At 34.6% G+C, this 26,180-nt stretch overlaps 2 protein-coding genes across 3 annotated transcripts; one reads left to right on the plus strand and one right to left on the minus strand.

Moving 5' to 3' along the window:
* The first annotated feature begins 4,709 nt into the window (after positions 1 to 4,709).
* LOC140887994 (VAN3-binding protein-like) lies at positions 4,710 to 8,996 on the plus strand. 2 transcript variants are annotated; one of them, XM_073295670.1, is made up of 7 exons: positions 4,710 to 5,203; positions 5,949 to 6,071; positions 6,996 to 7,419; positions 7,560 to 7,787; positions 8,072 to 8,121; positions 8,339 to 8,396; positions 8,588 to 8,996. In XM_073295670.1, exons 1-7 carry the CDS (start codon positions 4,889 to 4,891, stop codon positions 8,800 to 8,802), a joined length of 1,413 nt encoding a protein of 470 aa, XP_073151771.1. In that variant the 5' UTR covers positions 4,710 to 4,888; the 3' UTR covers positions 8,803 to 8,996. The 2 variants fall into 2 exon arrangements, with proteins under 2 accessions (XP_073151771.1, XP_073151762.1); XM_073295661.1 differs by having other exon boundaries at positions 4,711 to 5,203; positions 5,946 to 6,071.
* A 272-nt stretch (positions 8,997 to 9,268) lies between these two features.
* On the minus strand, positions 9,269 to 11,230 carry LOC140876066 (protein LIFEGUARD 4-like). The gene is made up of 4 exons (XM_073279920.1): positions 10,827 to 11,230; positions 10,432 to 10,545; positions 10,006 to 10,163; positions 9,269 to 9,737 (listed from the first exon to the last, which is right to left on the minus strand). Exons 1-4 carry the CDS (start codon positions 11,074 to 11,076, stop codon positions 9,534 to 9,536), a joined length of 726 nt encoding a protein of 241 aa, XP_073136021.1. The 5' UTR covers positions 11,077 to 11,230; the 3' UTR covers positions 9,269 to 9,533.
* Between the last annotated feature and the right edge of the window lie 14,950 nt (positions 11,231 to 26,180).

Raw genomic sequence — 26,180 nt, forward strand, 5'->3', positions numbered from 1 at the left:
ACCTCGAACCAGTAATCAACTAACCAATTTCTTCAATAAACGAGCCGAATGATCCCAAAATATTACTGTGTATCAAAGAAAATATGTGAGATGGCTCGCCCGAAGGTGAAGCCACTCCGACGCTCAAGTCAGTATAGAATTCAATAGAAAAAGTAGGATAGAAAATATGTGAAATACGTGTAAAATACATAGGTGAAATGTGTATGAAAAAAGGTTGGGAGATGTAATTAAAAAAATACAACTCACCTGGGTTAGAGATCCCTTATTTATAGGAAGAAAGTATCAGTTCATGTAGAATTGTAATTTATAATACAACTAGAATTATAGATATCTATGCAATATTCTGATATATCTCTAAAATATAAATAAAGATATGATAGGATTTTTATCATATCATCAAAAATCATTAACTTCATATCCGACTAACTAAATGCAACCTCGAAATTTTTTAAAGGAACCGTATAAGTATACAAAAAAATTCAACGATCATAATTCATATGTATATAAATATTTGTTCTCTTATTTTATTTTTTAAAATAAAATATTTAATTGATCCACCTTGATCATATCTTTACCTTTTTCATTTATTAAAACAATACCCTTTGGAAAATTTGTCATAAAAAAATATTTGAATTGGAATTTATGGAATGGATTGAAAGAAAACGAGACCAAAACTACTCCCAATTATTCATATTTTATTCAATATCACAGCCAAGGGCCACAAAATGAAATGGACACTTTTTGACCAAAATCTTGGAATTGTGGCTTTTAATCAACGCTTCAAATTATTATAAAATGGACTTAAGATTAGAATCCTAGTATTATTATTATTATTATTATTATTAATTATAAATTTTTTTTTGAAGTGACGATCTCATATTATTATTATATTATTATTATTACCTAAGAAAAATATGTGTCCAAGTAGTAACCAACTGGCTGTCCTGTCTTCCTCCGAAATTTAATTCCAAATTTATATTTTTTCCCCATAAAATTTAATTAAATATTCTAGCTAAGAAATTTCAATGGTAAATGGGAGCTTCCAACACCTTGGAAGTTGGTGATGGGATTTAATATTCCTTCAATTAATTCATTTTTGTTTCTTTATATTTATTGAATTAGAGTTCTGTCCTTATCTAATTGTACACTATCACATCAATTTGGTCCCTGTATTTCCAGATAATCTACTAATTTTCTGACGTGTATTGTATAATGTATATATTCAAGAACTTACAAGTTGTAATGTAATAATTAAATTTCACATATAAAATTCAACATCCCGCACGATGTAACTCCTTTTTTAGACCCTTTTTGACATTTTAATCCAACACAAATAAATACAAATATGTTAGGAATTAGCACTTTATTACATAATTTTGTCGAGGTGCCGAACAAAGTAAGAAGCAGGGAAATTTGAGTGCTAGAATTGCTAACTTTTCCGCATGAGCCAATGGGCCTCTGACTCATATGAAATGGGGTCCCCTTCGGGGTCAAACCTTTTTTTTTTTAAAAAAAATAGGATTGCTTAGTTGAAATATTGTGTAGTACTTCAACTAATATAGGCATTGGAAGGGCAAAAGTACAGCGTGCGCGGCTTCATTTTTATAGTAAAGTTTTGTGGTTTATAATTTTATTTATGAAGTACATTTAGTATAAATGAATTTTAAGAAAACAGAATGAAGAAAAAAAAATATTAAATATATATCTATCAATGTGAAGAAGGTTTTTTTTCTCATGATTCGTCTTCAACATAAATCATGATACGATCACAATCTATATATAAACATTCAAAGCCTTGCAAAATAATTGTATCTTTGCAAGACGCTGAATGAATTCGAACCTACGATATGTTTCTTTTATATTCGAAGTGTTTTCAAAATAATAATAATAATAATAATAATAATAATAATAATAATAATAATTTTGTAAAGATGACAAATTACCAACAATAATGTTGGATATGATGAGATGCATAAGAAATATAATATCACCCACGCGTATGTTAGTCGTCTCGGTGAACACTATTGCTTCACATTCCGCATGCCATAATATTCCTTTCAGGAATTGGCAGTGCAAGTCATATGCTTGTCTAACATACGCCTAACAACTAACAAACACTACTACTGTCTCCTCTGCTAATTTTAATTTCATGTGCATGTAATGATAATACAAAAGGCTCTTTCAAAAAAAAAAAAATGATAATACAAAAGGTAATTTATAAGTAATCACGTGTGTTGGAACGACTCGTTAATTACGTTAAAGTTTTATGATTCACCAAGTGTTTTATGTCTAGCTAATGATCTTAGCCGTTGTCCGCTCCCAATGAATGCGTGGGCTCTACTCTTAGCAAACGGTGAAGATCACCCAATGTAATATAAAACGTCTCGCTACTTGTTAAAATTATTTGGGATATCAATTTTCATAAGCGACTAGTTTTATGTACGATATATCTTTGCCAACTTAGCATTTGACTATTCTCCAGGTCGATTTACAGATGCGGAGACAATATTGATGCCAAGGAGTATTTTTCATCTTGAGAAAAGAAGATTTATAGAAAAATTTTAGGTTATATTTGGATAGACGGATTTGATAATTGGAGGGTTGCATTTGATTAGGGGAATGATTTGATTGATGAATTTCAAATGACATTCATCTTGCGTCTATTTTGTAGAAAAATCTCTTGAATGTTTTTGGTCCGTCTCATCTTATTAGAAAAATGAATTGAGTTGATATTTTTTCAGTCCATCCTTGCGTGCCAATGATGGATTGCAAGCCTACCTACCTCAATCCACTACGGCCAAAATGGTGTGTTTTAAGGCTTTAAGTATCATCTCTCAATGTAGATCGGATATGAAATTCACACTAACTCCGTGCATCTGAGCAAGCCAAAACATTTAAAATAAATAGATTTGAAATTTATGTCTCAAATTTATTCGTCCAAGCACGACCTTAATTAATTTTATCGGGCTTGGAAGCGGGCTTTTAAAAGATCACGCATTTTTCGCCCTTGATGCAGTCTTTTTCTTTCTTGCTTGTGCCCGAATCAAAATTTATTCTTCACGATTCACACTCAAACCATACTTTTGGCTTTTTTTTTTTTTAGAACAAATGTTGCAACCAATTATGATCCACATATGTTAAACAACAGACAATATATATATATATATATACATATATATACATATACAATATAGTATTTTCTAGGACAACATTAATTATAGCATATAATTAATTATATGGAAACAATGATAGGATAGAGTAGAGTAGGTGTGAGGAACATTTGATTTAATTACCCGCGTTTTTCCAGCTTTGATAAAAATGAATAATTGAGGCATAATTAAAATGGACTCCCCATTGTTGGTCGGGTCGGGTCCACGGGCCGAGGCTAAAACTTCTAATCATGCTTACACGTATAATAATATATGTATATCAATTTTTAAACTATAAAAAAATTTAATACAAAAAATTAATTTATCAAAATTTTCGTGATATATTAAATATAAAATTTAATAACATAAAATAAAATATCATGATATAATTGATGTGAATATTAATATATGATATATCATGTGTACTTTTATCAGTATTAATAATTTCAAGCTATATTCATTAGGGATGAGTTTTCGGTATACCGTATAAAAAATATTGACATGAAAAAAATTCATATCGGTACCAATATCGAAATTATTAAATGTTGGTATGAAAAAAATTCATATTGATACTGTATAGATAACGAAAAAAATTTGAATATACCAAACAAATGTCTATATTTCGAAAAAAGTTCGGTATGATATCCCAAAAAATCGGTATTTTAGCTCAATATCTCAACCCTAATATTCATACATCCACGCGTGGGGGGTCTACTCTCTATTTCATCACATTAAAATATACACTATTTGTTTATATTATATGGTCCCTTCATTTAATGTTTTTGAAGATCAGATTTAGACTCTTGCTTGTTTCTTGGGTACGTCCACAAATCCACCGTCACATATCTACATTTATTTTTGTGTATTAGTTTCAAGAATGATGACAAAGAACGATGATTGGGGTTGTTATAATATTTTCTCGGATTCTATCAACATTTTCGATAAAAAAAAAAATCAAATCAATCCAATATGATCGGATTAAAGTTTCGTAGTGGCATATAACAGAAGAACCAAACTAATTTATATATATATATATGTTACAAGATTTACACTGAGTATTAAACTCGAGATTTTATCATAATTTTCAGAGAAAATTTTGTTACAATGAAATATATCAAAAGTAAAAACTCGTCCAAAAGTTAAAATTTTAATATTAGATGACTATAAATCCCGAAATTTGGGAATCTTGGGTCTATTTGGATTAGAGGTCTTCATTTGAACGAATCGAAAATTTAATCTAATCGAATTTTTAATAATCGATTTTTTCGGTGTTTAATCGAATTTTCACTTTTTAAATTTTTATTTATTTATCTATATATATTATTAATACAAATAAATAACCAAAAAAAAAAAGATGTTTCTTTAATAAATAATAATAAAAAAAAAACAAACCCAAAAGCGAAAATCCAAAAAACTAGAATCCGAACCGAAGTTATGATTATGTTTTCGATTCAAACCTAATTTAAAAACATTTAAAAAATAAACCCCACACAGGTGAGACAAAGTGAAAATAATTCCCCTGTATTTTACTCTTCTCTCTCTTGCCAATATAATGCCTTCAGTAGACAACACTGACACTCTCTCTCACCTCAATCTGTTCTTTTTTTTTTTTCTCTGTATTTGTACAAATAATATAATATATAAATTCCCACGCATACATATACATATACTACACTAGTTCTTCTTTAGAACATCGACAGTTGAATATTGGTTTCCTGCTATTTCTCCCATTTCTTTTTATGGAGAGGGCTCAGCTTCAGCCGATGTTTAGGCCACCAGAAACTCCGATGGAGCCAATGGAGTTTCTGTCACGTTCTTGGAGTGTTTCGGCCTTTGAAGTTTCAAAAGTTTTAGCTCCACCACCACCTAAGCTTCCGCCGAGGAGTACCCTCCTAAAAAACGCCGTAATAAGAGGCGGCGGCGGCGGCGAGACTATACATGAAGATGTCTCCGACGACTTGGAGGCTGCTTCGGCTACTGTTTCTGGGAACCCTTTTTCCTTTGCTTCATCCGAGACCTCTCAGCTTGTTATGGAGCGTATCATGTCTCATTCTGTAAGTGAAGGCTTCATATTGCTTGTGAGATCAAGAAGCTGCGCAAAAATGAGTTTTTCTTTATCATTTTTTTGTGTGCCGTGTTTGAGCTTTTGACATCACTAGTTTGATTTTATATATGGGATTTGTTTTTTTGTCTCTCCAAGACTCCAAGTGTGTTGATGGAGTTGGAATATTATCTTGAATTTGACCTGTTCCACTGGTGCCAAAAAAATTCATTCCTTTTTGGCTATATTCTATTTGGGAGTTTGTCAGCGGGTTTGTGTCTGTCTGCTTCTGAATTTTTTTTTAATGTCGACTAAAATCAGCAGTTCTTTGTTTATTTCTTGATGAAGGGATTATAGCAATTTTGTGATCCTTCTTTGTTTTTATTTTTATTTTGAGGATTAAGGTTACTTAAATCACTGCTCTTGTTTCCTATGCGTTCTTATGTTTTTGTTTTTCAAGGTTTTTAAAATATGATAAAGAAGCATTTATGTTTAGGTGTGATTGTATATGTGAAAACAAAGAGTTTCTTGGAACTTTAAGCTATTTAGAGGGCATTTAATAAGTAGGCTTGTTTGTTTCCTTGGAGAAGATGATCAAAAATCAAACATGAAAATCCCACTGGATTTTTCATTTTTTCAAGATTCATTCTCTCTCCTTCAATTCCATTTTTTTTTTATCATCTACTAGTACCAGACTACTAGTATAATAATCCAACTTCTTGTACTTTGACACAATGTGTGTACAACATGTGCAGCAGGATGTATCACCACGCACTTCAGGAAGGCTATCACACAGCAGCGGCCCTCTCAATGGAGGCCAGAGCTGCGGCTCTCTCACTGACAGCCCCCCTGCTTCCCCCTCTGAAATTGATGAACCCAAGGTTTTACTTTTTTCATTCTTTAGTTTCTCTTCACATTTTTTTTTCTTGTGATCTTCTTGGATGTAACCTTCCACTGCTTTTTATTTACTCATCTTTACTTTAGTTTCACTCTTTCTTGGTGTTGGAATTTGGGAAGTTTGTTTAATATTTTCTTGGGATTATGTACTCTTTTTTGGTGACAACGCACATACATGTATAGAAAGAGCATATTTCAGCTTTCTCTTGGCCCAAAAACGTACTCAGAATGTGCCAAAAGAGTACTACTACATCGACGCCTTTTCCTTATTCTACTCGCCAAAATTTATGCTTCTTTCAGTATATTTTGTTTCTGGGAATTCAAGACTTAAATTTGGATTAATTTCGGAATCATAGCATGATATATAGTATTAAAAAAAATGCATCTTTTTCCAAGAAATATTATGTCGGTACCATGATATGGAGCTTTGTCATTGTCAGATGAAGATAAATGAGAAAAGTAAAAGCATGTGTAATTTGTACATGGTCCATGAAGTGATGGGGTGGCCATCCTACCTTATAAACAAACCTCTTGGGTACAAGAATAATGGCAAAGCTATGGTACATTAATGTCAATCTTCTTCATAATCATGAATTGGAATGATTTATTTAATGGGATTTATCCTATTATTATTTAGCAACAAAGGTTTCTACTTTCTACATAATTAATGATGAAGGGACCACTATATTTAGTTTGTGGTTCATGTTGGTTTGAGAAGAGGGACCAAATTGTATGACAAGAAGTCCAGCTGTTATGGGATGTGTTCTAATGGTCTCATTAATGGAATCTAATTAAATTTTTGGTATGTCCTCTGCGTTGAAAAATATGGGTCGTATTCCGTTTGATTAAGACCTTTGTACAACGAAAGATTGTGTTTTTCCGATGCTGACGTGGATTTGTACATGCAGAATTCACAATGGAGCATTCCGGTGAGCCACCAGTACAAGGGCTGTGCCGCCGCCAGTGGAACTGCCCCGAGTGGTGGAGGGAAAACAGTGGGGCGATGGTTGAAAGACCGAAGGGAGAAAAAGAAAGAGGAGGCAAGGGTGCAAAACGCGCAGTTACATGCTGCCATTTCGGTTGCAGGGGTTGCTGCTGCTATAGCTGCGATTGCTGCGGCCACTGCTGCGTCGTCCCGCGCTGGAAAAGACGAACAGATGGCGAAAACCGACATGGCTGTTGCATCTGCCGCCACGTTGGTGGCTGCACAATGTGTTGAAGCAGCTGAGCTGATGGGAGCCGAGCGGGAACGCTTGGCTTCAGTCGTGAGCTCGGCTGTGAATGTTCGTTCAGCTGGTGATATCATGACCTTGACTGCTGCTGCAGCTACAGGTAACATACTTTCACGTTTCTTTGTAAAATTCGAAACTATAAGTCACCACATTGCACGTCAAATGACAACGTGATCTTATTTTTGTAATTTATATAAACTTGGACCTTTGTTTTATGTTGATTTGCTATTGATTTTGTAGCACTACGCGGTGCTGCCACATTGAAGGCAAGGGCGATGAAGGAAGTGTGGAACGTTGCGTCTGTGATCCCGGTGGACAAGGGAATGAGAGTTACAAATGGTGGGAGTAATAATGGGAGTTCAAATGACAGTTTTAGTGGGGAACTTGTTCCAGAAGAAAATTTCCTTGGAATCTGCAGTAGAGAATTGCTAGCCAAAGGTTGCGAACTTCTGAAAAGAACGCGCAAGGGTAACTCTCTATTCCTTTAAGTTCCAAGTTCGTAAACTAACCCGTATTTGCTGAAGGTTTTCTATGATTAGCAAATCTAAATAAATATGAAGTGATCAAATTTAAGTGCCGAAATCTTGTTGTTCCTACTGATAAATAATTCGCAATAGTTTTTGTTCCGCATAGATTTTGTGTATAGCAGATCCATTGCAAACCAGTACCTATTTTAGTCCCTTCCATTAAAAATTTTCAACTACATCTCAGATTCTGCTAGATGACAGTTCTATTTCCTCCTCTATTTGCAGGTGATCTTCATTGGAAAGTAGTATCTGTATACATAAACAGAATGGGCCAGGTAAAATTTTGTTAAACATGATCCGATCCATCGAGCCTATTTTTGAGTCGCTTGGGATATTAGATCACACTTTACCATGCATGATATAATTGAAACTTCTTTCAAGCGCATGAGTTGAAGTTTCTACAATGAATCTGCTTCTTTTTCTTTTTTTTTTTTTTTTCTTTTTCCCTTTTATCTTTTGATCCATAATCAGAATATCTTTCAAATTTGGCAGGTGATGCTCAAGATGAAGAGTAGACATATTGCTGGGACCATTACTAAAAAGAAAAAGAGTGAGTTTACATCTCTTTATTTGTTATCTACAAATTTATATTTTGCTTTTTTGTCTTTTCAGTGATAATGAGATCGTGATCATAGGATGTGTGGCTTTTTCCTATATCGGGATTTGAGAAAGTAGTGTGAGATCTCAGTGGAAATTTGAAAATAAAAAAGCTGAAATCTTTATCTTTTTTTGGAGTTTCAGATGTAGTCTTGGAGGTGCTGAAAGACATCCCGCCATGGGCCGGCCGCCATCTCCTGGAAGGCAGCGAGCACCGGAGATATTTCGCGTTGAAGACAGTTGCACGAGGGGTAGTCGAGTTCGAGTGTAGGAATCAAAGGGAATATGATATGTGGACTCAAGGGGTTTCAAGATTGCTCGCAATCGCAGCAGAGAAGAACAGCAGACACAAGATCTGATGCCTTTCTTAAAAATGTAGCGACAAAAAACCTTGATCGAGTGGATTTACTCTAGCCTTATAGAAAGAATGTTTTTCTATCCTGTGGACTAACAATATGTCATGAAAAGCAAGCTTGGGTGGTATATTTTTTTCTTCACCTCGTGTTTTCCTTGTAAAATTGGGAATTTATGATTGGTTAATGAAATGGAGTCTTCTTTACTTGGTACTTTGAGGTTGTATGCTCTATTTTGAAGAAAAAAAAGCTAGAAAACCACGTGATAAAAGTCTTTCTATGCTGTGGGGAAATGGTGGATTGGATCTTGTGCTGGGATTTGTTTGGTCAAAAGAGAGAATGGGTCCTTTTCTTTTTGATATTATATATATATATATATATATATATATATATATTCATAGTTTTGATTCACTCGCTACCATCGTGAGCACTTTTGTGAATAACAACAGAGGTGACGTCTATTTATTGAATGCACAAGAAATCATCTAAGGCGTTGTTCACGTAGGTGTCGACTGCACAGTCGACAAGCAAGTAATCTAGATTCTGCATTTCTTTTACATTCATGTTGGAGTCTTGGGCTATAGATCAAGTCAAAAGTCCTTAGGCTAATGTATCTACTACCATGTACGAATTTGAACAAAGTTAGGTTAATATGACAAAATGAAGACATCCAAAGAAACAGCGTTTCCTAATCATGGGATTGATCTATATTCTATGCTTGTCTGCTTGGTCGTCGATCAGTCGTCCCCGCCGATGATGGCCAGAAGATATAAGAACAAGTTAATAATGTCGAGGAAGAGGCACATGGCGGCTTCGATGTATTCGTCGTAACTAAACCTCTTGATCAGATTATCAGTGTCATATATGATAAAACCAGAGAAAACCAATGCTCCAACGCATCCAATCACCTGTTCCCCCAGTTTCCCCATGGGAAACACAATCTGTTGTCCGTGAGGAAACACCAAGTCAAATACTTTGATTTAGTACAAAGTATCAATATATCAAAATTTTAATACGATTTCAACGTCTCACGTGTTGCCATATAAAGCTGATCAACGTTGATCAGACTCATGGGCAACTCAGAGAAAGATATTTCACACCAAAAACACTAAAAAAGTGAATTTCTATTTAATCACATGATCAGGATGATATAGATATATATCAAAAGAATTTAGACAACAAAAGGGAGGTGAAGATGAACAAACATACCCGCAGAAGCCCGAAAGCCAATAATAACAAGAGAGCACAGAGTAAGAAGGGCCCCAAGAAGCTAAAATCGCAGCCTCGTTTAGCCGCGACGAATGTGAAAACAGTGAGACCGATAGTGACGACAAGTGTTAGACCAGCAGCTAGCAGCACAGCTTCACCTGTCCATGAATTACAATTTACAAGCATTGAAATGATCAAAAACTGAATATGCTTTTTTTATAATCTTTTGCTATTCATTTTCATCAATTTTTTTCTATGCATATTTAGTCACTCATTCCGTCATGCTTTTACATGTATGTTCGCCCACCTGGATTGTTTCTCCTCCTATTAATCTTTCGACCTAAAATCTCTGATCCCGCTCTGATTTCGAAGTCGCAGTGTACGTGTTGATTAATCAAGAATGAGAGATAAATTGGAACATTATACCTTTCTCCTGAGTGCAAACAGCACCGATCATAAAGGACATAGCACTGGTGAAGAGAAACAAAATGACATAATTCCATGGATGTCGTTTGCTGAAACAAAACATCATCATGCACACTGCATTCCACAATTCAAGAAAAATCATCAAATTTTTGCTTGTAAACATTATAAATCAAGCAAATTACAATTAGTCTGTGACATAAATCTCGATCAACGCTACTCATGAAAGCATTAAAATATTAATCTAATTCCCATAATTCCACCCCCATGCATATATATACGTTCTTGAAAAATGGTTCATCCGGAAATTAAAAACCAATTACGAACACAAAACATTAAAATTCTGATAAGAATATTTGTTTGTAAAATCCCAGCTAATAAATGGAGAATTGACTCACGAACGAAGGTAAGAACCATGGCGGCGATCATGACGTAAAGGCCGGGGGAAGTTCGCATAAATGCCCGAACCGGATGGACCATAAACATGGCAATGGCGACCCCGAAAACCAAGAGTAACTGCACGCACAGGATGGAATAAACTTTACGGATGAAACCCCATCGCATCTGCGGATCCTCCATCATGCCGGGGTACAATTGCCCGGCGGCGTTGCCCGATTCGACGTCCCTTTTCCCGTAGAAAGTTGCCATTTTTCTTTCAACCCTTTGTTTTGATTCTCAAAGTTTTTGATATATTTGTTTGTCTCTCCGAATTTCTTGATGCCCAATCAACCCTCGAAAAGAAAAGGGTTGATTTATAGATTTGAAAGGAAGAATTTGAAATTTGTGAAATGGATCGAGTGTGTGTGTGTGTGAGGGGAGATGGCAGAGTTTTGATTCCGAAAGTGTTGGGATTTCACGTGTGAATATTTACATACAAAAACAACAAAAATGTTTAAAAACGGGGTAAAATTTCCTATTTAACTCCATTGGTCAAAAGTATTTCTTTTTTACTTCGTATAGAAATAAAAACTAAAAATGTTTAAAAACCGTATTTACGGTAAAATTTCCTTTTTAACTCCATTGGTCAAAAGTATTTCTTTTTACTTTGTATAGAAATAAAAACTAAAAATGTTTGAAAACCGCGCCGCGAGTTAATTTTACGGGTCAAATTTCTTATTTAACTCGATTGGTCAAAAATATTTCTTTTACTTTGTATAGAAATAAAAATTAGGTTGGTCCCCCGCGACTATATTTTAGGCAAAATTATAGAGTAATTAGCCTTCAAGTGGTGTCCTAATTGGTAGAGTAAATAAACATATGACTGAATGAATTTGCCTAGTTTGCAGACTATCCCATTAGTCCGGATATTTACCTAGTGCGCATAAAAAGATAGAGGTTCCAATGTGATAAAAAAAATCATAGAGTTCTAACTTTCGACAATTTTTAGCCTATGGATTTACTTCATATACAAGTGATATAACACGCAAAATTTCAAAATATATTTTCTTTGCTTATTTTCTATTCATCTAAGGTAAGTACTTCATAAAAGAAATTTGAGACATGACTCATATATAGACTTTTAAATGTAAAAAATGTCAAGCTCAACTAGTTATTAGTTAAAATAAAATAAAAAAAGAAGTAATTCCAAAGATCACATATATGGTGTAATGGTATTGGCAAATTTATGAATGGATGTGAAAAGCATTATGAATATGTAAACCGTTAAACTTCAAAATATGATGGAACCAGTCTGATAAAGCTAGTTTAAATAAGTAGATGCAAGCAAACATGCATGGGCTCTCTCAAATTATTTTTAACATGATCAAAAATGAAAAACATGCAAATTATAGGACCAAAATTGTAATTGTCCCATTTTTCCTTGATCCTCTCACTCAACTTTCATTGAAGTTTACGATAAAAAAAAAAGAACTTTCATTGAAGTTTCAGAATTCATCGTTGCGTACAAACTACAAGACACAAGCTTCTATAGAATAATAAGAGATTATAAACTACCAAGGAGTTAAATAACTTCCTAGTCCACTAACCCACTATTTGAGAAACTAATTAATTTTCAATTAGATTGTATTGACCACCTACTACTTGACTTAATAAACATGCAAGATAATTTAAGCAAAACGATAAAACGAATTAAACAACGGAAACTAAAAACGGGTTTACAAATCAAATCGATGAAATACAACCGTTGACTAAAACCAAAAGCGATAAACTGTTTATACAAACAAATCGATACTCAATATCAACACCACTTAAATGAAAACTCACTGCGACCATAGTACCAGCTCTCAACCCTGTCTCGACCCACTGATCGACGTCGTCCAACCTGAGACTTGCCCCGTCGAATAAATGTTCAATGTAATGACCCTTGCCGTGATCACCTACTAATTAAAAATCTAAGCGTCCAATTAAGCTTAAACAGATAAACCAAAATCAAAGTTACTGCTGAAACTTAAACAATCTACAATCCGACAGAAAACAACTTAAATTATTACAATCATATAGAATAACAATAAACACTACGGTGTTTTAGAATTGGTAGTTTTGAAGCGGTTGTTCCACCACTTCTATTGCTTGTATGCACTCGCAGCATTCCCAAATTACCGTTTCAAATGAGAAGCGTACATTCGTCTGTCTACACAATCTTCTGATTAACTTTTAGGATCGATGCTAAACCGCTTCGAAATCTTCATATTTACTGCTGGTAATTTCTAAACGCTTCTAAAGCCAAGTATAAATTTCGCACCCCACATTTTTTTTATCTTCATCAAGTAGAAGCGGTTGACAAGCACCGCGAATTCAAGATGTATAGAAGCGGCGATGGAGAACCGATGCGATAGACCACTCGTCAGAAGCGGGGCGAAACCGCATCGAAAGCGAATGTCCACCGCGTCGAAAGCTTCATATTTGTTGTGGGTAATTTCTATACGCTTCTAAAGCCAAGTATAAATTCCGCACCCCACGTTTTTTTTATCTTCATCATGTAGAATCGTTTGGGAAGCGCAATTCAAGTTTTATAGAGCCGTGTTTAAGAATCGATGCTACAGACTTATTGGCAGAAGCAATGAGAAACCGCATCGATTCTTATTGGCCAACACATGTTTGACACGTGTTCTTGTGATATAGGGCATGATGCTTGGAATTCTCCTATAAATAGGGCAATCATCAGAATGAATTATCACTTTTAAACTTATATTTTCGTAGGGTTTGAGAGAGTTGAAGAGTGTTCTTCTTCATGGTCAGAAGTAGTGGAGAAAAAGAGTATTTTTAGTCAAAAAAATAGATATATATATACTAAAATCAGTCCAAAAAATATAAAAAATTAGCAAAAACATCATTTTCACCGAGAAAGCATCGTGTCTAGGAGGTGTGACAAAAAAAAGCCGAAAATTTCAAAAAAAAAAATCCAAAACCGTGAGGATTAGCAGCTGGAAAAACCTAGGAAGAATCTGTTTTGAGGTACCATGTTCATGCCTTGTTTTCTTACATTTTAACACTAATTTTTTAGATGTATATAACAGAAAGAATGTTAAACATGTGCATTAGATTATTAATATGTCACGATTTAGTCAAAAAGGTAATCAGAAGTAGCCTTTTCCGAACCCCGAATCTTTCTGCTCATCATTTTAAAGATATCAATTCTGGTACTATTCGGATAGGAATTTGAAGAAGTCTTACTTAGAAGAATTATAGATAATGAAATGGTCGACCTACTGGCTGAAGCCCGGGCGCGCGTGGCTGTCGTAGGAGATTCACGCGCCTTTACGGTGACGCGTGGTCACCACGCGCCGACAGTGGCCGTGGAATATCCGGCATAAATTATGACTTCTGGACAAGTTTTGGAAATTTTGGTTGAGTAGTTTAATTTCTGTGATTTTTTTTTAAAGTTTGAATATGGTTTTTTATACACATTGTGATCATATTAGTGTTTGCATAAATATACCTAGCTTATTTAGTTACAAAAATACATTATAGTAGAGTCAACAGTTTTTTATAAATTTTTGCACTTAAAATTTGTAAAGATTTGAGTTGTATATTGGTTTTTCGATTAAAGATACTAGAAAGTTTGTGTGTTTGTATTTGGATCCATTCTATATCTATATATATATATATATATATATATATATATAGATGCTATTAAGTTGTTAGATGAAATTCTGAATTTATACAAGTAATTAAATCATAAATTTTTAAGGATCACTTTAATTATAAAATTACAACTTGATCTTTTTGAAGAATTACTTAAGTACCTAACTGCTTAATTCGGTATTTACTAGCAAGTGCACTAGGTCAAGTAATAGTAAAGTGGACAGAAATTCCAAGTATCGATCTCACAAAGACTGTAGTCAATTCTCAAAAATTAATTATTTTACTTAATCTAGACAAAATTATAAAGAGCAATTTGATTTAAATAAAATAAGAATTTAAAATAAAAACTGCATAAGAAACAAGAATTAAAATAGTTGAAAAGAAAATTTAATTAAAACAAGACAACCAAGACACACGTAAATACCGAACAAATCATGTAACATGTAGCCGATTCAGGACTCAGATTTAATCTTAAATTACGGGAATACCCCTATCTTGTTCAAAATTCTATTTCTAAAACAATCAAACCTATTAAAATATTGACGGATTAATATTTCGTAATTCTAATCAAATTTGAATGCATTAAATATTTGTGAAAATTCAGTTTACACCCAAACCGCACACTATAACCAAATTATATTTTTAGTTGATTTTACCATGTGTTGATTATCAAAGTGATCAAAATCAATTCCTCATCTGTCCACTTGGAATCAATTAACATGCAAGCAAACTGTTGATCAAGCTATCCACAAGACAAATATATTAAATCTGACAACCAATAAAATAAAATCAAGTTTGAAAAATCCCAAATAAACATCCAAGTTTTTTACATGAATTTGTTCGGCCCAATTATGCCGTCTTGGTTGAATAAAAATTACTCAATAATTAAAAACAATAATTCAAAAATAAAAATAAGAAGAAAAGAAAAGAGAAATCTTTTCTCCCACGCCTTGTAGCCGCCTCCCTTGTGATGTTTGCGTTATGGAACTTCGGAACTGAGAGAACCCCCAAAAATATGATATATCTTCTATTTATATGATCCGGAACCCATACCAATTAATTTCCTTCCAACATAAGGAATTTTTGAAACAGTCTGACGCCGGAACCCGCGCGCGGGCGAGTGGAATTCTCGCTCGCGCGGGCAATGAAAAGCAAGTTTATGGAATTTCAACTCGCGCGCGGGCGAGCTCAAATCTCGCTCGCGCGCCTCACATTTTCTACTCCGAGCGACGATTTTGAAAAATTCATATCTCGAGTTCTAATAGTCGGATCGAGCTGAAATTTCTACAGAAACTTCAAAACATCATGTATGTAATTCTGAACAATGAAGATTGGATTTGGATCTCTCTAATATTAAATTTGATTTTTTGAAAAAAGCTGGTCCGTAATTTAATCTTCAACAATTCATTTTCCTACAAAATTAACCCTAGGAGTGAAATACACAAGCATGCACTAAAACACATAAAAACACATAAAACAGTATGAATGCACACAAAATACACATAAACCTATCACAAACTAATGCATACAAAATGCACTCATCAACCCCCCATACTTAAACCTTGCTCGCCCTCTAGCAAGATATGCAAAAACACAATGAAACAACACAAGTACGAATGAATCATATACAAGATAGCCTCAGACGAGCTCTACTTCAATCTACCAAAAACCAAAACAACTTTCGACACTACAAGAAAAATGGCAAACGACAACGCTTTTTCCGCGTTGTTATTGTCACGAAAAAGCGTTGTCGTAGCCAGTGTTGTGAAAGACTGCGGTCAAAGACAACACGAAAAAAGCGTTGTCGTTTTGAGCAAAGACAACGCTTTTCGGTCAAAGACAACGCAGAAAAAGCGTTGTCGTTTTGAGCAAAGACAACCCATAAAAAGCGTTGTCTTTGCTCAAAACGACCACGCTTTTTCCGCGTTGTCTTTGACCCCGTCTTTCACAACACTGGCTACGACAACGCTTTTTTGTAACAATAACAACGCGGAAAAAGCGTTGTGATATTTAAAAAAGACAACGCTTTTTTCGTGTTGTCTTTTTTAGCAACGACAACACTTAAACTACCTACGACAATGTTTAAAAAGCGTTGTCTTTTCTCAAATAAAAAACAAAAAAAAATAAAATTTAATTCACAAATTTTCAATATTATAAATCACTCAATATTCAAAATTTTTGAAAATTAAATCTAATATACAGTATTTCAATGTTATAAATTATTCAAATATAACAAAAATCATTCAAATATAACAAATTATCGAATTCTTCATGTTCATCTCGGCCATATGCGCTATGCTTTCTGCCTCAAACCGGAGTCGGCGATCAGACCAACTCTCAGAATGATAAATCCATTTGGAGGACTGGGAATGTGCTGAATAATAGGAGCAAACAAGAATAAAATTTCAAAGCCATGGTTATGAATGACACAATAAATCAACTCATGTGCTGTGACTTTTACTACTGGACCACCACCTCAATTCATGTTTCTTGATGGCATTTATGCATTTCCTCCTGATTTTGTGGTGTGATTAATTTCAAGACATCACATCATCAACACAATCAATGAATAAAGAACACATTTTAATAGAAAAATATAAATCAAAAAGGCAAAACCAACTCAAATAATTCTGATCCATAATGCAAATTTATCAACATGAACTAGATGATATTCAATGTTAAATCACCAAACTCATCAGCAATACAACTACTTCCAAAACGGTAAATCGTTGCAACAAAAAATAAATTATCATCTGAGAAATAAACTAGAAAAGGAAAAGCGAACTTTAAATGATCAAACACAAAATACATCAAGATATCCTGAGCATGGTCTGTAATCCCAACAATAGCCATAGAGCCAATTACCTTCTTCAGTGACTGAAACAACTACGACATGACATTAATATTTTGTTTTAAAGACATCCACCACAAGTATCGATGAAGGCGATGGAGCACCATAGAGGGTACTAGGTCCAGTTGTCTCAGAAACTGGTTCAGTAGGAGAGCTACTGCCTAGAGTTCTTCCGAAACCTTGAAATGGAACACGGGGTGCCTCGATTTCCTGCAAGTACAAAAAACGAAGATAGTTTGCCACCAAAAATAACTGGTGTAATAATTAGTGGAATAAAATAAAATGCCTCGAAGTATTAGAAAACCATTATAATAAAATTTTATTCATAGTCCATACATTCTTACAATCACATACCTTTGCAGCCAACACAAATGGAACCATATTCTGAATTTTGCCTAGACCCTGCAATAATAAATTCCTTAAATTCCCATATTTTGAATTTTACCAAGACCCTGCAACAATAAATTCCTTAAATTCTTACATTTGGATACTATAGCATCTCTAGTGAGTACCTGAAAGTTCACGAATATAAATCATAATTTCGAACTTGTTTTACGAGAAAAATCCTTCGAATATATTAGCCACAGTCAACGATGACTGTGCAAAAACCACAACTAAAATCATGTGTGTCCACACATATTGGCCAAATTGATACTTGTATATCTTTTTCTTCAAGCATGCATGCCTAAAGAGGGTTGGCAGGGGGGGGACTGAAGGTCACCTATTTACTAAAATATTTTTATGTATCATAAAGAGACAAAAAATTATGCCACATTAAGTTTTAACAAGGGAGCTTAACATGGCGTTCAGAAACTGTGATGACCATCTTTTCCTTATCATTTTAGTATGGTGGATTAGATTTTAACAGCATATTAGATTTTATAGAATGGTGGAATTTACTTAAATTATGAGAAGTGCTATCTGAACAAATAAATGAGCACCACCGGACATGTGAGACAAGACTACCATCTCTTTCATGATAATAGGTTCCCATACGCTGAATATCTAACTACACATTAAGGATTACAAGGTGGATGTAACCCTGAAGGCTGCTAGTTAAGCATCACCAAGGATCAGGATCAGTTCCCTGATGAATTCCTATTGGCAGCTATTTTTCCCTCACCTCACCGTGCGTGTGTTATATTAGTCAGAAAAGCTAACACGATGAAGATATGATATATACCAAAACCGGGGGAAAAATCTTTCATGCACATGGTATTGTGCAGAATCTTCTCATTGAATCGCAAGACACTATCCATTGAAACATGCCCAATTGGGGTTCTAAAAGAAGGCACTCAACTTCAGTACTTATCCCATCTTCAACTCCTAGAGTCGGAGATATATTCTCCATAGCCTGACAAATATTATGACACAAATTTTAGTTTCATCCCAATAAAACAAAATATTATATTTAAAGCATAAGAAAAACTACATATAAATTCTAGTCACATGCAACAGAAAACTTTCGAACGACTGTGCCTTCAGAAACAAGAATAGCTCAGCAGACTTGTAATAAGAATCGATGTCCTTCGGGCCTTCCAGATTTCCAAAATTTCAGCAATTACCTTACCAAACGCTACTCAGCTCATAAGCTAGTAAACTTCGAATAGACAAAATAAGTTGATAGGCTCAAAAACAAATGGTAATGCACCCCACCCCAATGATATGCCCGACAAGTGTATCGACACACTTTATTCTTTGAAGTATATAGAACGGTATAACATGCAACAATTAACAATGCCTTATTCAACGTAAAGAGAAGGAAAATAAAAAGAACAAGAAAACATTCCCATTTCCATTTGAATGCAATAATGAGCCATAAGGTTTGTCCTCTCACCCTTGCTTCTCGAGTTCATTCAGAAAATCTGCATTGTCAACCAGAACCTACTAGCAGCAAAAAAAATCCCGGAAACCTGAGATTTGAGTCAAGATGATGTTAAAAAGAAGGGTACAATGGGGCTGCTCGACAAGGCAGATGATGCTTAGTATATTAGTGTTGCAAGCTACTAAGAACTACAAGTAATATCACTTTCGATATATTTAAGTAAATAACCAAAATATCAAACTTACAGTTTTCCAACCATCTGGATCTAGGAAAGAAGTGATCTTAGTGTTGATTCCAGGAATTGGTCCTGGTTGTCGAGTTATCTTTCCTCCAAGCTCCTGGGTATAAATCATATCCGTACTAAAAGATTCTATATTAAACAACCACACGCAATGGCTAAATACATATAAATCAAGAGGAAGTTAATCGAAGTTTAATAAACATGTGCACAAAATGTAGTCCAACAAACAAACAACGACGAGAACTGCACAAGTATAGTTTCTGTAGCAACAATTGCCAAATTACTCCAATACTCAAAAAGAAGAAAGCAACAATATACACCATTAGAAAGAAATGACATATTTTGAAAGAAATTTGAAGACACAAGAACATGAAGCGATCAAATTCAAAAGACCAAACAAAATTCATGAGCAGAAGAAAAGATATCCGAAAGCATAAGGGGTATATTTTGGACTCTGCCAAAGTGAAGCATTCCGATTTGTGGATGTTCTGAGTTTCAGGTAATGGTGCAATAGGACTAAAAGGAGGTATTGGGTGAACTTCTGGTTCTCTTCTTTTATCAACCCCATCTTTCATGCCACCTGCATTGCAGATTTCTGGGTCAAATTTAAGGACAGGAATGTGCTGATATCAGAGTATGGTCATGGTGATACTTTCTGTTTGTAAAGAACCACAAGAAAGTTTTAGGAAGGACCTAAATGAGTGGCAGTGGCAGTACAAACGTGGGCACTTGGAGGGGTGGATGAACCCCCTGTTCCTTTCTTGATCCTCGCCTGAATTGCAAAACAGAATATAAACATTACCCAGTGCATACCAAAGTTACGGTATTAATATTTGTGCTATTAAAACAAGAAGAATTTGATTTTTAAGAGGCAAAATTAAGTTGGAAATGACTGGTGAAAGCCTTCACCAAACATAAAATCCAAGACACTCAACATTTTCCATTTGATGGATTACATCATATGGCATGAATTTGACTCAAGCCTATGTCCTAAGTCTAAAATTTAGTAGAAAGTTATACACTGGATGCTTTTATTTTTCTTTTCGTGACAGAGAATTTATTTACTTTCGCACTCATTACATGATTAGTTTATCCATGTATATTAACAAGTCATACCTTTGCGTTCTCTTCACAGTACTTGATAACATGTGAGATGTTTGGGCAATGGCCATGCAAAAGTGAGTAAGCCCATAACAGAAGTTTCCTTGAAGTATTCATATCAATAATGTCAACCCCATCAATGCCTGGCTGGATATATGTTTCTGTCGCCAACTGAGCTGGCACCATATAAAGGTTTATACCGGATGGAAGCAATGCACAAGAGGTATCTTTATAAAAGTTGTAAGAAGATCTGAGAAGTGCGGCTGCCGTTTCCAAATCTTCATCTAAAACTCTCTTGATTATAACATTCTTGATCTTCGATAACGAAGGGTTCCATTTGGTTTCAAGATTCTTGAGATGATTTGAATCCTCAAAAGCTGAACTCCACAATTCTTCTGATTGCAGATCGACACAAAGCAGTTGGTTTCTTTCCAGTCCCTCGCCCAATAAATTCATATCACAAATCTCAATCGAGAGCCTTGAAAGAAAGGGTGTAACAACTGCCATGCTAATGACAAGGGATCTACACCAAGCAGCAGAAACATGCATATATACTTTAGCACAAATACTGTTGGACAACTTAGGATTTTTCAGTCGCTTTCGGATCTTCTCATTTATGCCTTCAAGTGTTTCCACCCTTACGTTTCTCTCCAATAGCTGTATGAAGTCATAGAGATATCTGCAAGTAAGAAAATGTTCTTGTGTCTTCATGAGTTTAAACAACTAACAACTCATTTCTAAACAAAAGTACGCAGCATCCTGTCCAATTAACAACTCATTCGATCAAACCAATAGAAGCAAGTCATAAATAGAACCCTTCCATTCACAATTCATAAACTAGCTACCATATGCTCAACTAATTCGAGCACTCGTTTTCAAGATTAGCATAAACTAATGGGTCCATATTGCTTAGAATAAAAATTCATACACTGTACCGTGTCAACTCCCCATGATTTGCAAGGCAGGTAAATCCATTACCTGCTAATCAATCACACCATATATATGACGTATAACTAAATTAAAACACCAACAATGTAAGAAAAACACATAAAATATTAACGAAATATTAATTTCACACTATTCTCAGGACAATTTGATGTCACGAAGTCAAGCAACGACCCACTCGATATAACTATATATTATAAGCTCCAAAACAATAAAGTTTCCTATATCAATTCCTCCATTACCACTATATAATATGTGCATGTATCCCTAAAACTTTCATGATTGAAAACTATACCATAAAAATCGCAGCTCGATTGTCATGTCATCGGACCTAGACCTGAAAAAATTCGGGTCAAACTAATTAATGAATCTGGAGTGCCCATGAATTAATTCGGGGCAGAGGCACACGACAAAAGACTACACTCCAATGATTCCGTCTTGGTCACACTGTACAATTGTACAGCCCCAGTGCTCCTTCTATTCAATAATTGATACCCCTAATTTTAAATATTATTATTAATATTAATATTCATAATTTGATCCGTGAATTTCATATATATCCAACCAAATTTATTCATTTGTCAAAAGCCTATTAACATGATGACATGACGTTGAATAGCAGAGTGATAATCTCCTAAGTCCTATCTCTAATTGCAAGTATCAAAAGAAGAAAAATTTATTTATTGAATAATAATACCAAATATTAATTTTAATCGATCGGACTCGGACCCATTTCTAGAAAGTTGTTCAACTAATTTTGTTTTATTTCTAAAAAAAAAAAATACATTGAAATAGAACCAGATTCGTGGAGATTTTTCCAGGCGTGAACACCTAAAATAAGACCCAATAAAGATTCAAAAGCTCTTTCTTTCTTTCACTTGCACTCTGTTATATATGATGATGCCTTTGGACTTAGGTAATTCAAAATATTCAATTCAATAATTCAGCAAGTACCTCATCAAGTTTCTTTAAAAGCGAAAGCTAGATCATATCAAACACTAGACTGCTACCAAGATTTTTAATAAGTTTCAATTTGGGGCAGAAATTTGATTCAAAAAATATACATATATAGACTTTAAAACAAAGTAAAAGAGTGGCAGTTAGTATGAATTTAATTAATCTAAACTCAGCAAGTCAAACAAATAATCACGTGTGATGATTAAGTAATATATTAAGCACGGAAAGTACAAAGTAAAGGCACATAATAATATTAAGTAATTTAACTATATGATTAAAATTAGGATTGAAAAAATAGAAGAGCTGATAAAATCTTACGTTATAATATGATGAATTAGACTCTTGCAAGAGAAAATCATCGGAGTACATGTCGGGGACGATCTGCGAATTCTCAGCATCCACATAAAGCGGGCCTTTGTTGGACCAAGCCTTCAAGATTTCTTGATAATCCAGCTTCAATGCAAGACCTTGGATCGCCGCCCGATCTTCGCTCAGCCGCGGATCCACGGCGGCGCTGGTGACCTCCTCCTCCTTTATCTTCTTCCTCTCCACCACCTCCAAGTAGCACACCCACTTCTCCTCAATGGAGTCCCGCTCCCTGTTCTTCGTGGCGTTGCGTACAAGCAATATAAAAAATTGACATTATTTATTTTGACAGCAAGAACAGCAAAATCGTCCGAAGAATCGAGCAACAACAGTTGCGATGTGGATTTTGAATTATAAAGAGAGAAAAAGGAGAAAGGGATCGGATCGGAGAAGTAATTGAGAAGGGGGAGAAGTAATCGAGAAGGGCTCTGAATTTTGATTTGGGGATCTTGGGTAATATTATTTATTTTATGTTTTATTTTAAATAAAAATAATATTTTTTCTACAACACTTTTTAAAAAGTGTTGTGATACATGGAAAAAAAACGCTAATAAACAACACTTTTAAAAGCGTTGTCTTTGACCCAAAAAAAACACTTATTGACAACGCGTTTTAAAAAAAGCGTTGTCTTTGATGAATAAAAAACATATAACCACAACGCTTTTCACTAAAAGCGTTGTCTTTTAAAAAACGACAACACTTTTCACTAAAAGTGTTGTCTTTTAAGGGTTGTGTTTGTGCATTTTTCTTGTAGTGCGATTATCCACAATACACTGTCAGTTGAACGTAAACGTGTGTGTGTGCCATGTTATTTCAGTTTCGTGCAACTTCAAAAGAATACATCCTAATAATGTTTAACGACCTATGACAATTCAACGCAAGTATCACAATCCAGCACTCCGCCATCTCAACAATCCCAAACAAAAACATGCACTTTCTTGAGATTAAAAACATACCTCTTGATTTTGCAATTAGTTTTCTTATGCCCCAATAATTACCCGCAGACTTAGCTATAACTAAGATAGGATTAGAATTTCAATCCCTTCGTCTATAGCTCGGATGGAGCAACAATCCCATTTAACCCGCAAACTTAGCTATGGAACAATGATTAGGATTTCAATAATTGTCAAAGCCCGGATGGAATCGCTATTTTAAAATTTCAAATTTTCAACCCCATTGAATCCGCATACTTAATCAAGAACAAGAGATTAGGATTTCAATCTCTGCTCGTAACCCGGATGGAGTTAACTTTAGTTTTCAACAAAAGTTTTTTTTTCCAAAAATTTTATAGGTACGCCCAAGATCACACATGCAATGTATAACAATTATCAAGAATCAAAAGACACTATCATGATCAATAAACACATATGGTCGTGCAATGGTCAAGCAAACACAAACTTCATCAATTACGTTGCTACATTACACTAGTCTAACACGCGTGCTTAAAAATGATTCACGATTCAACCAACAGCTTCTCATGTTCAATCAACATCAACATTTCCTAAATTTTTTTTTCGACAACTCTATCATCATCGGCCAACAGTCATCATTCTACTTATTCACACAACATAAACACAAAACATAATGATATGCATGAATACGAACTATATTCCATGAACTAAACCGAATGAATGCAAATAACAACACAAACAAAACTAATCTACCCCCATACTTATCCAAAGCATTTCCCTCAATTCTTTAGAACAATGAACAGAATTCAAAACGAACATAAACACAAAGAAAAACAAAAACAACACTCCCCTGGTTATAGATTCGTCCTCTTCCTCCTCGACAGTAGCAGTTTGGGCGATAGCAACAGACTAGGTATAGCGGCCGACATGACAAACTGGCATAGGAAAGAAGCAAAATTCAAATAAAAAGAAACATAAACAAAAATTAAAATAAAAGGCAAGGGAAAGAATATTGGGTTGCCTCCCAGTCAGAGCTAAGTTTATAGTCTACAGCCCGACTATGCAGAAGCAACCTTCAAAGAGCGGCTGCCGCCCATAGTAAGAATCATACGACTCTACGTATGGGTTTTGATTTCCATCGCCCTCAAGCTTGGCGTGATATTGACATGGTAAGCTTGTCGGTCCAGCAATACTCGGTATGAATTTTTTTTTTGGAAGGAGTCTCTGAATCTAGGCTGAAGCTCATAGAGAATGTAATGTTGTGGAGTTGGCGTCAATGGCAAGAACAGATCTTCTAATGGCATGCATGTAAAGACCATTGACGAGGTCAAATCTTTCACCTTGTATATTTCTTCCTCCTCCACCATTACTTTTGTCTCTACTTCACATGAAGATTCCTCAAAAAATATTTCCTCATAATCTGGCACAATTACTTCATTTTCTTGACAGATATTAGAAACTGGTTCTATAAGAAGCTCAATCTGCTCATCCAAGAGACTCAAAGAATTGATGCGACTTTCTAAGAACAGATTTATCTCTGTCTGTTGTCGCACCATGTTCTCCAACTGAGCCACATGATCCTCAAAATGCCCTATACACTCTTCTTGATTTGTGGAGTTGAATTGTGGAGGATATTGGTGACTCCAACCTTACAGTGAAGGATCACATTGCCAATGGTAGTAAAAATCTGCCATATCATTTAACAAGTGCATCACACTGTCGTAATCTCTATTGAACAAGTGACTGCCAGTGGCCAAAGCTCCATAATCTACACAACGTCTTGTTATCTCATCCAATCCATCATAAAAAATCTGAACTAGAGTGTAGGTTGAAAATCATGGCATCAAAATCTGCTCGCCAAATCATTGAATCTCCCCCAAGCATCATAGAAAGGCTTCGAGTATTGTTGGCCAAACCTTGCGAACACCTGTCGATGATCCATCTCCAAATACCTCACAAGTAAGAAACAACAAAATTAATAATAAATAATAAATAAATAACAATAATAAAATGTCTAGTGTCAAGCAAATAATCTATCCTAATATTAACTAAAAAGTCCCCGGCAACGGCGCCAAAAAATTGATCGCTTAATTCGGTATTTACTAGCAAATGCACTAGGTCAAGTTATAGTAAAGTTGACAGAGAGTCCAAGTATCGATCCCACAGAGACTGTAGTCAATTCTCAAGAATTAATTATTTTACTTAATCTAGACAAAATCATAAAGAGATAATTGATTTAAATAAAATAAGAATTTAAAATAAAAACTGCTTAAGAAATAAGAATTAAAATAGTTGAAAAGAAAATTTAATTAAAACAAGACAACCAAGACACACGTAGGTACCGAACAAATCATGTAACATGTAGCCAATTCAGGACTCAGATTTAATCTTAAGTTACGGAAATTCTCCTATCTTGTTCAAAGGTGTATTTCTAGAACAATCAAACCTATTCAAATATTGACGGATTAATCTTTCGTAATTCTAATCAAATTTGAATGCATTAAATATTTG

Source organism: Henckelia pumila, chromosome 1 (assembly GCF_033568475.1).
Source record: "Henckelia pumila isolate YLH828 chromosome 1, ASM3356847v2, whole genome shotgun sequence".
NCBI lineage: Eukaryota > Viridiplantae > Streptophyta > Magnoliopsida > Lamiales > Gesneriaceae > Henckelia > Henckelia pumila.

Coding starts and splice junctions, on each gene's coding strand:
- LOC140887994 (XM_073295661.1), top strand. CDS start 4,889: ATGGAGAGGGCTCAGCTTCAGCCGATGTTTAGGCCACCAGAAACTCCG. Junction 6,072..6,995: donor CTGAAATTGATGAACCCAAG/GTTTTACTTTTT, acceptor TTGTACATGCAG/AATTCACAATGGAGCATTCC. Junction 7,788..8,071: donor TCTGAAAAGAACGCGCAAGG/GTAACTCTCTAT, acceptor CTCTATTTGCAG/GTGATCTTCATTGGAAAGTA.
- LOC140876066 (XM_073279920.1), bottom strand. CDS start 11,076: ATGGCAACTTTCTACGGGAAAAGGGACGTCGAATCGGGCAACGCCGCC. Junction 10,546..10,826: donor CATGGTTCTTACCTTCGTTC/GTGAGTCAATTC, acceptor TGTGGAATGCAG/TGTGCATGATGATGTTTTGT. Junction 9,738..10,005: donor TGGCTTTCGGGCTTCTGCGG/GTATGTTTGTTC, acceptor CACGGACAACAG/ATTGTGTTTCCCATGGGGAA.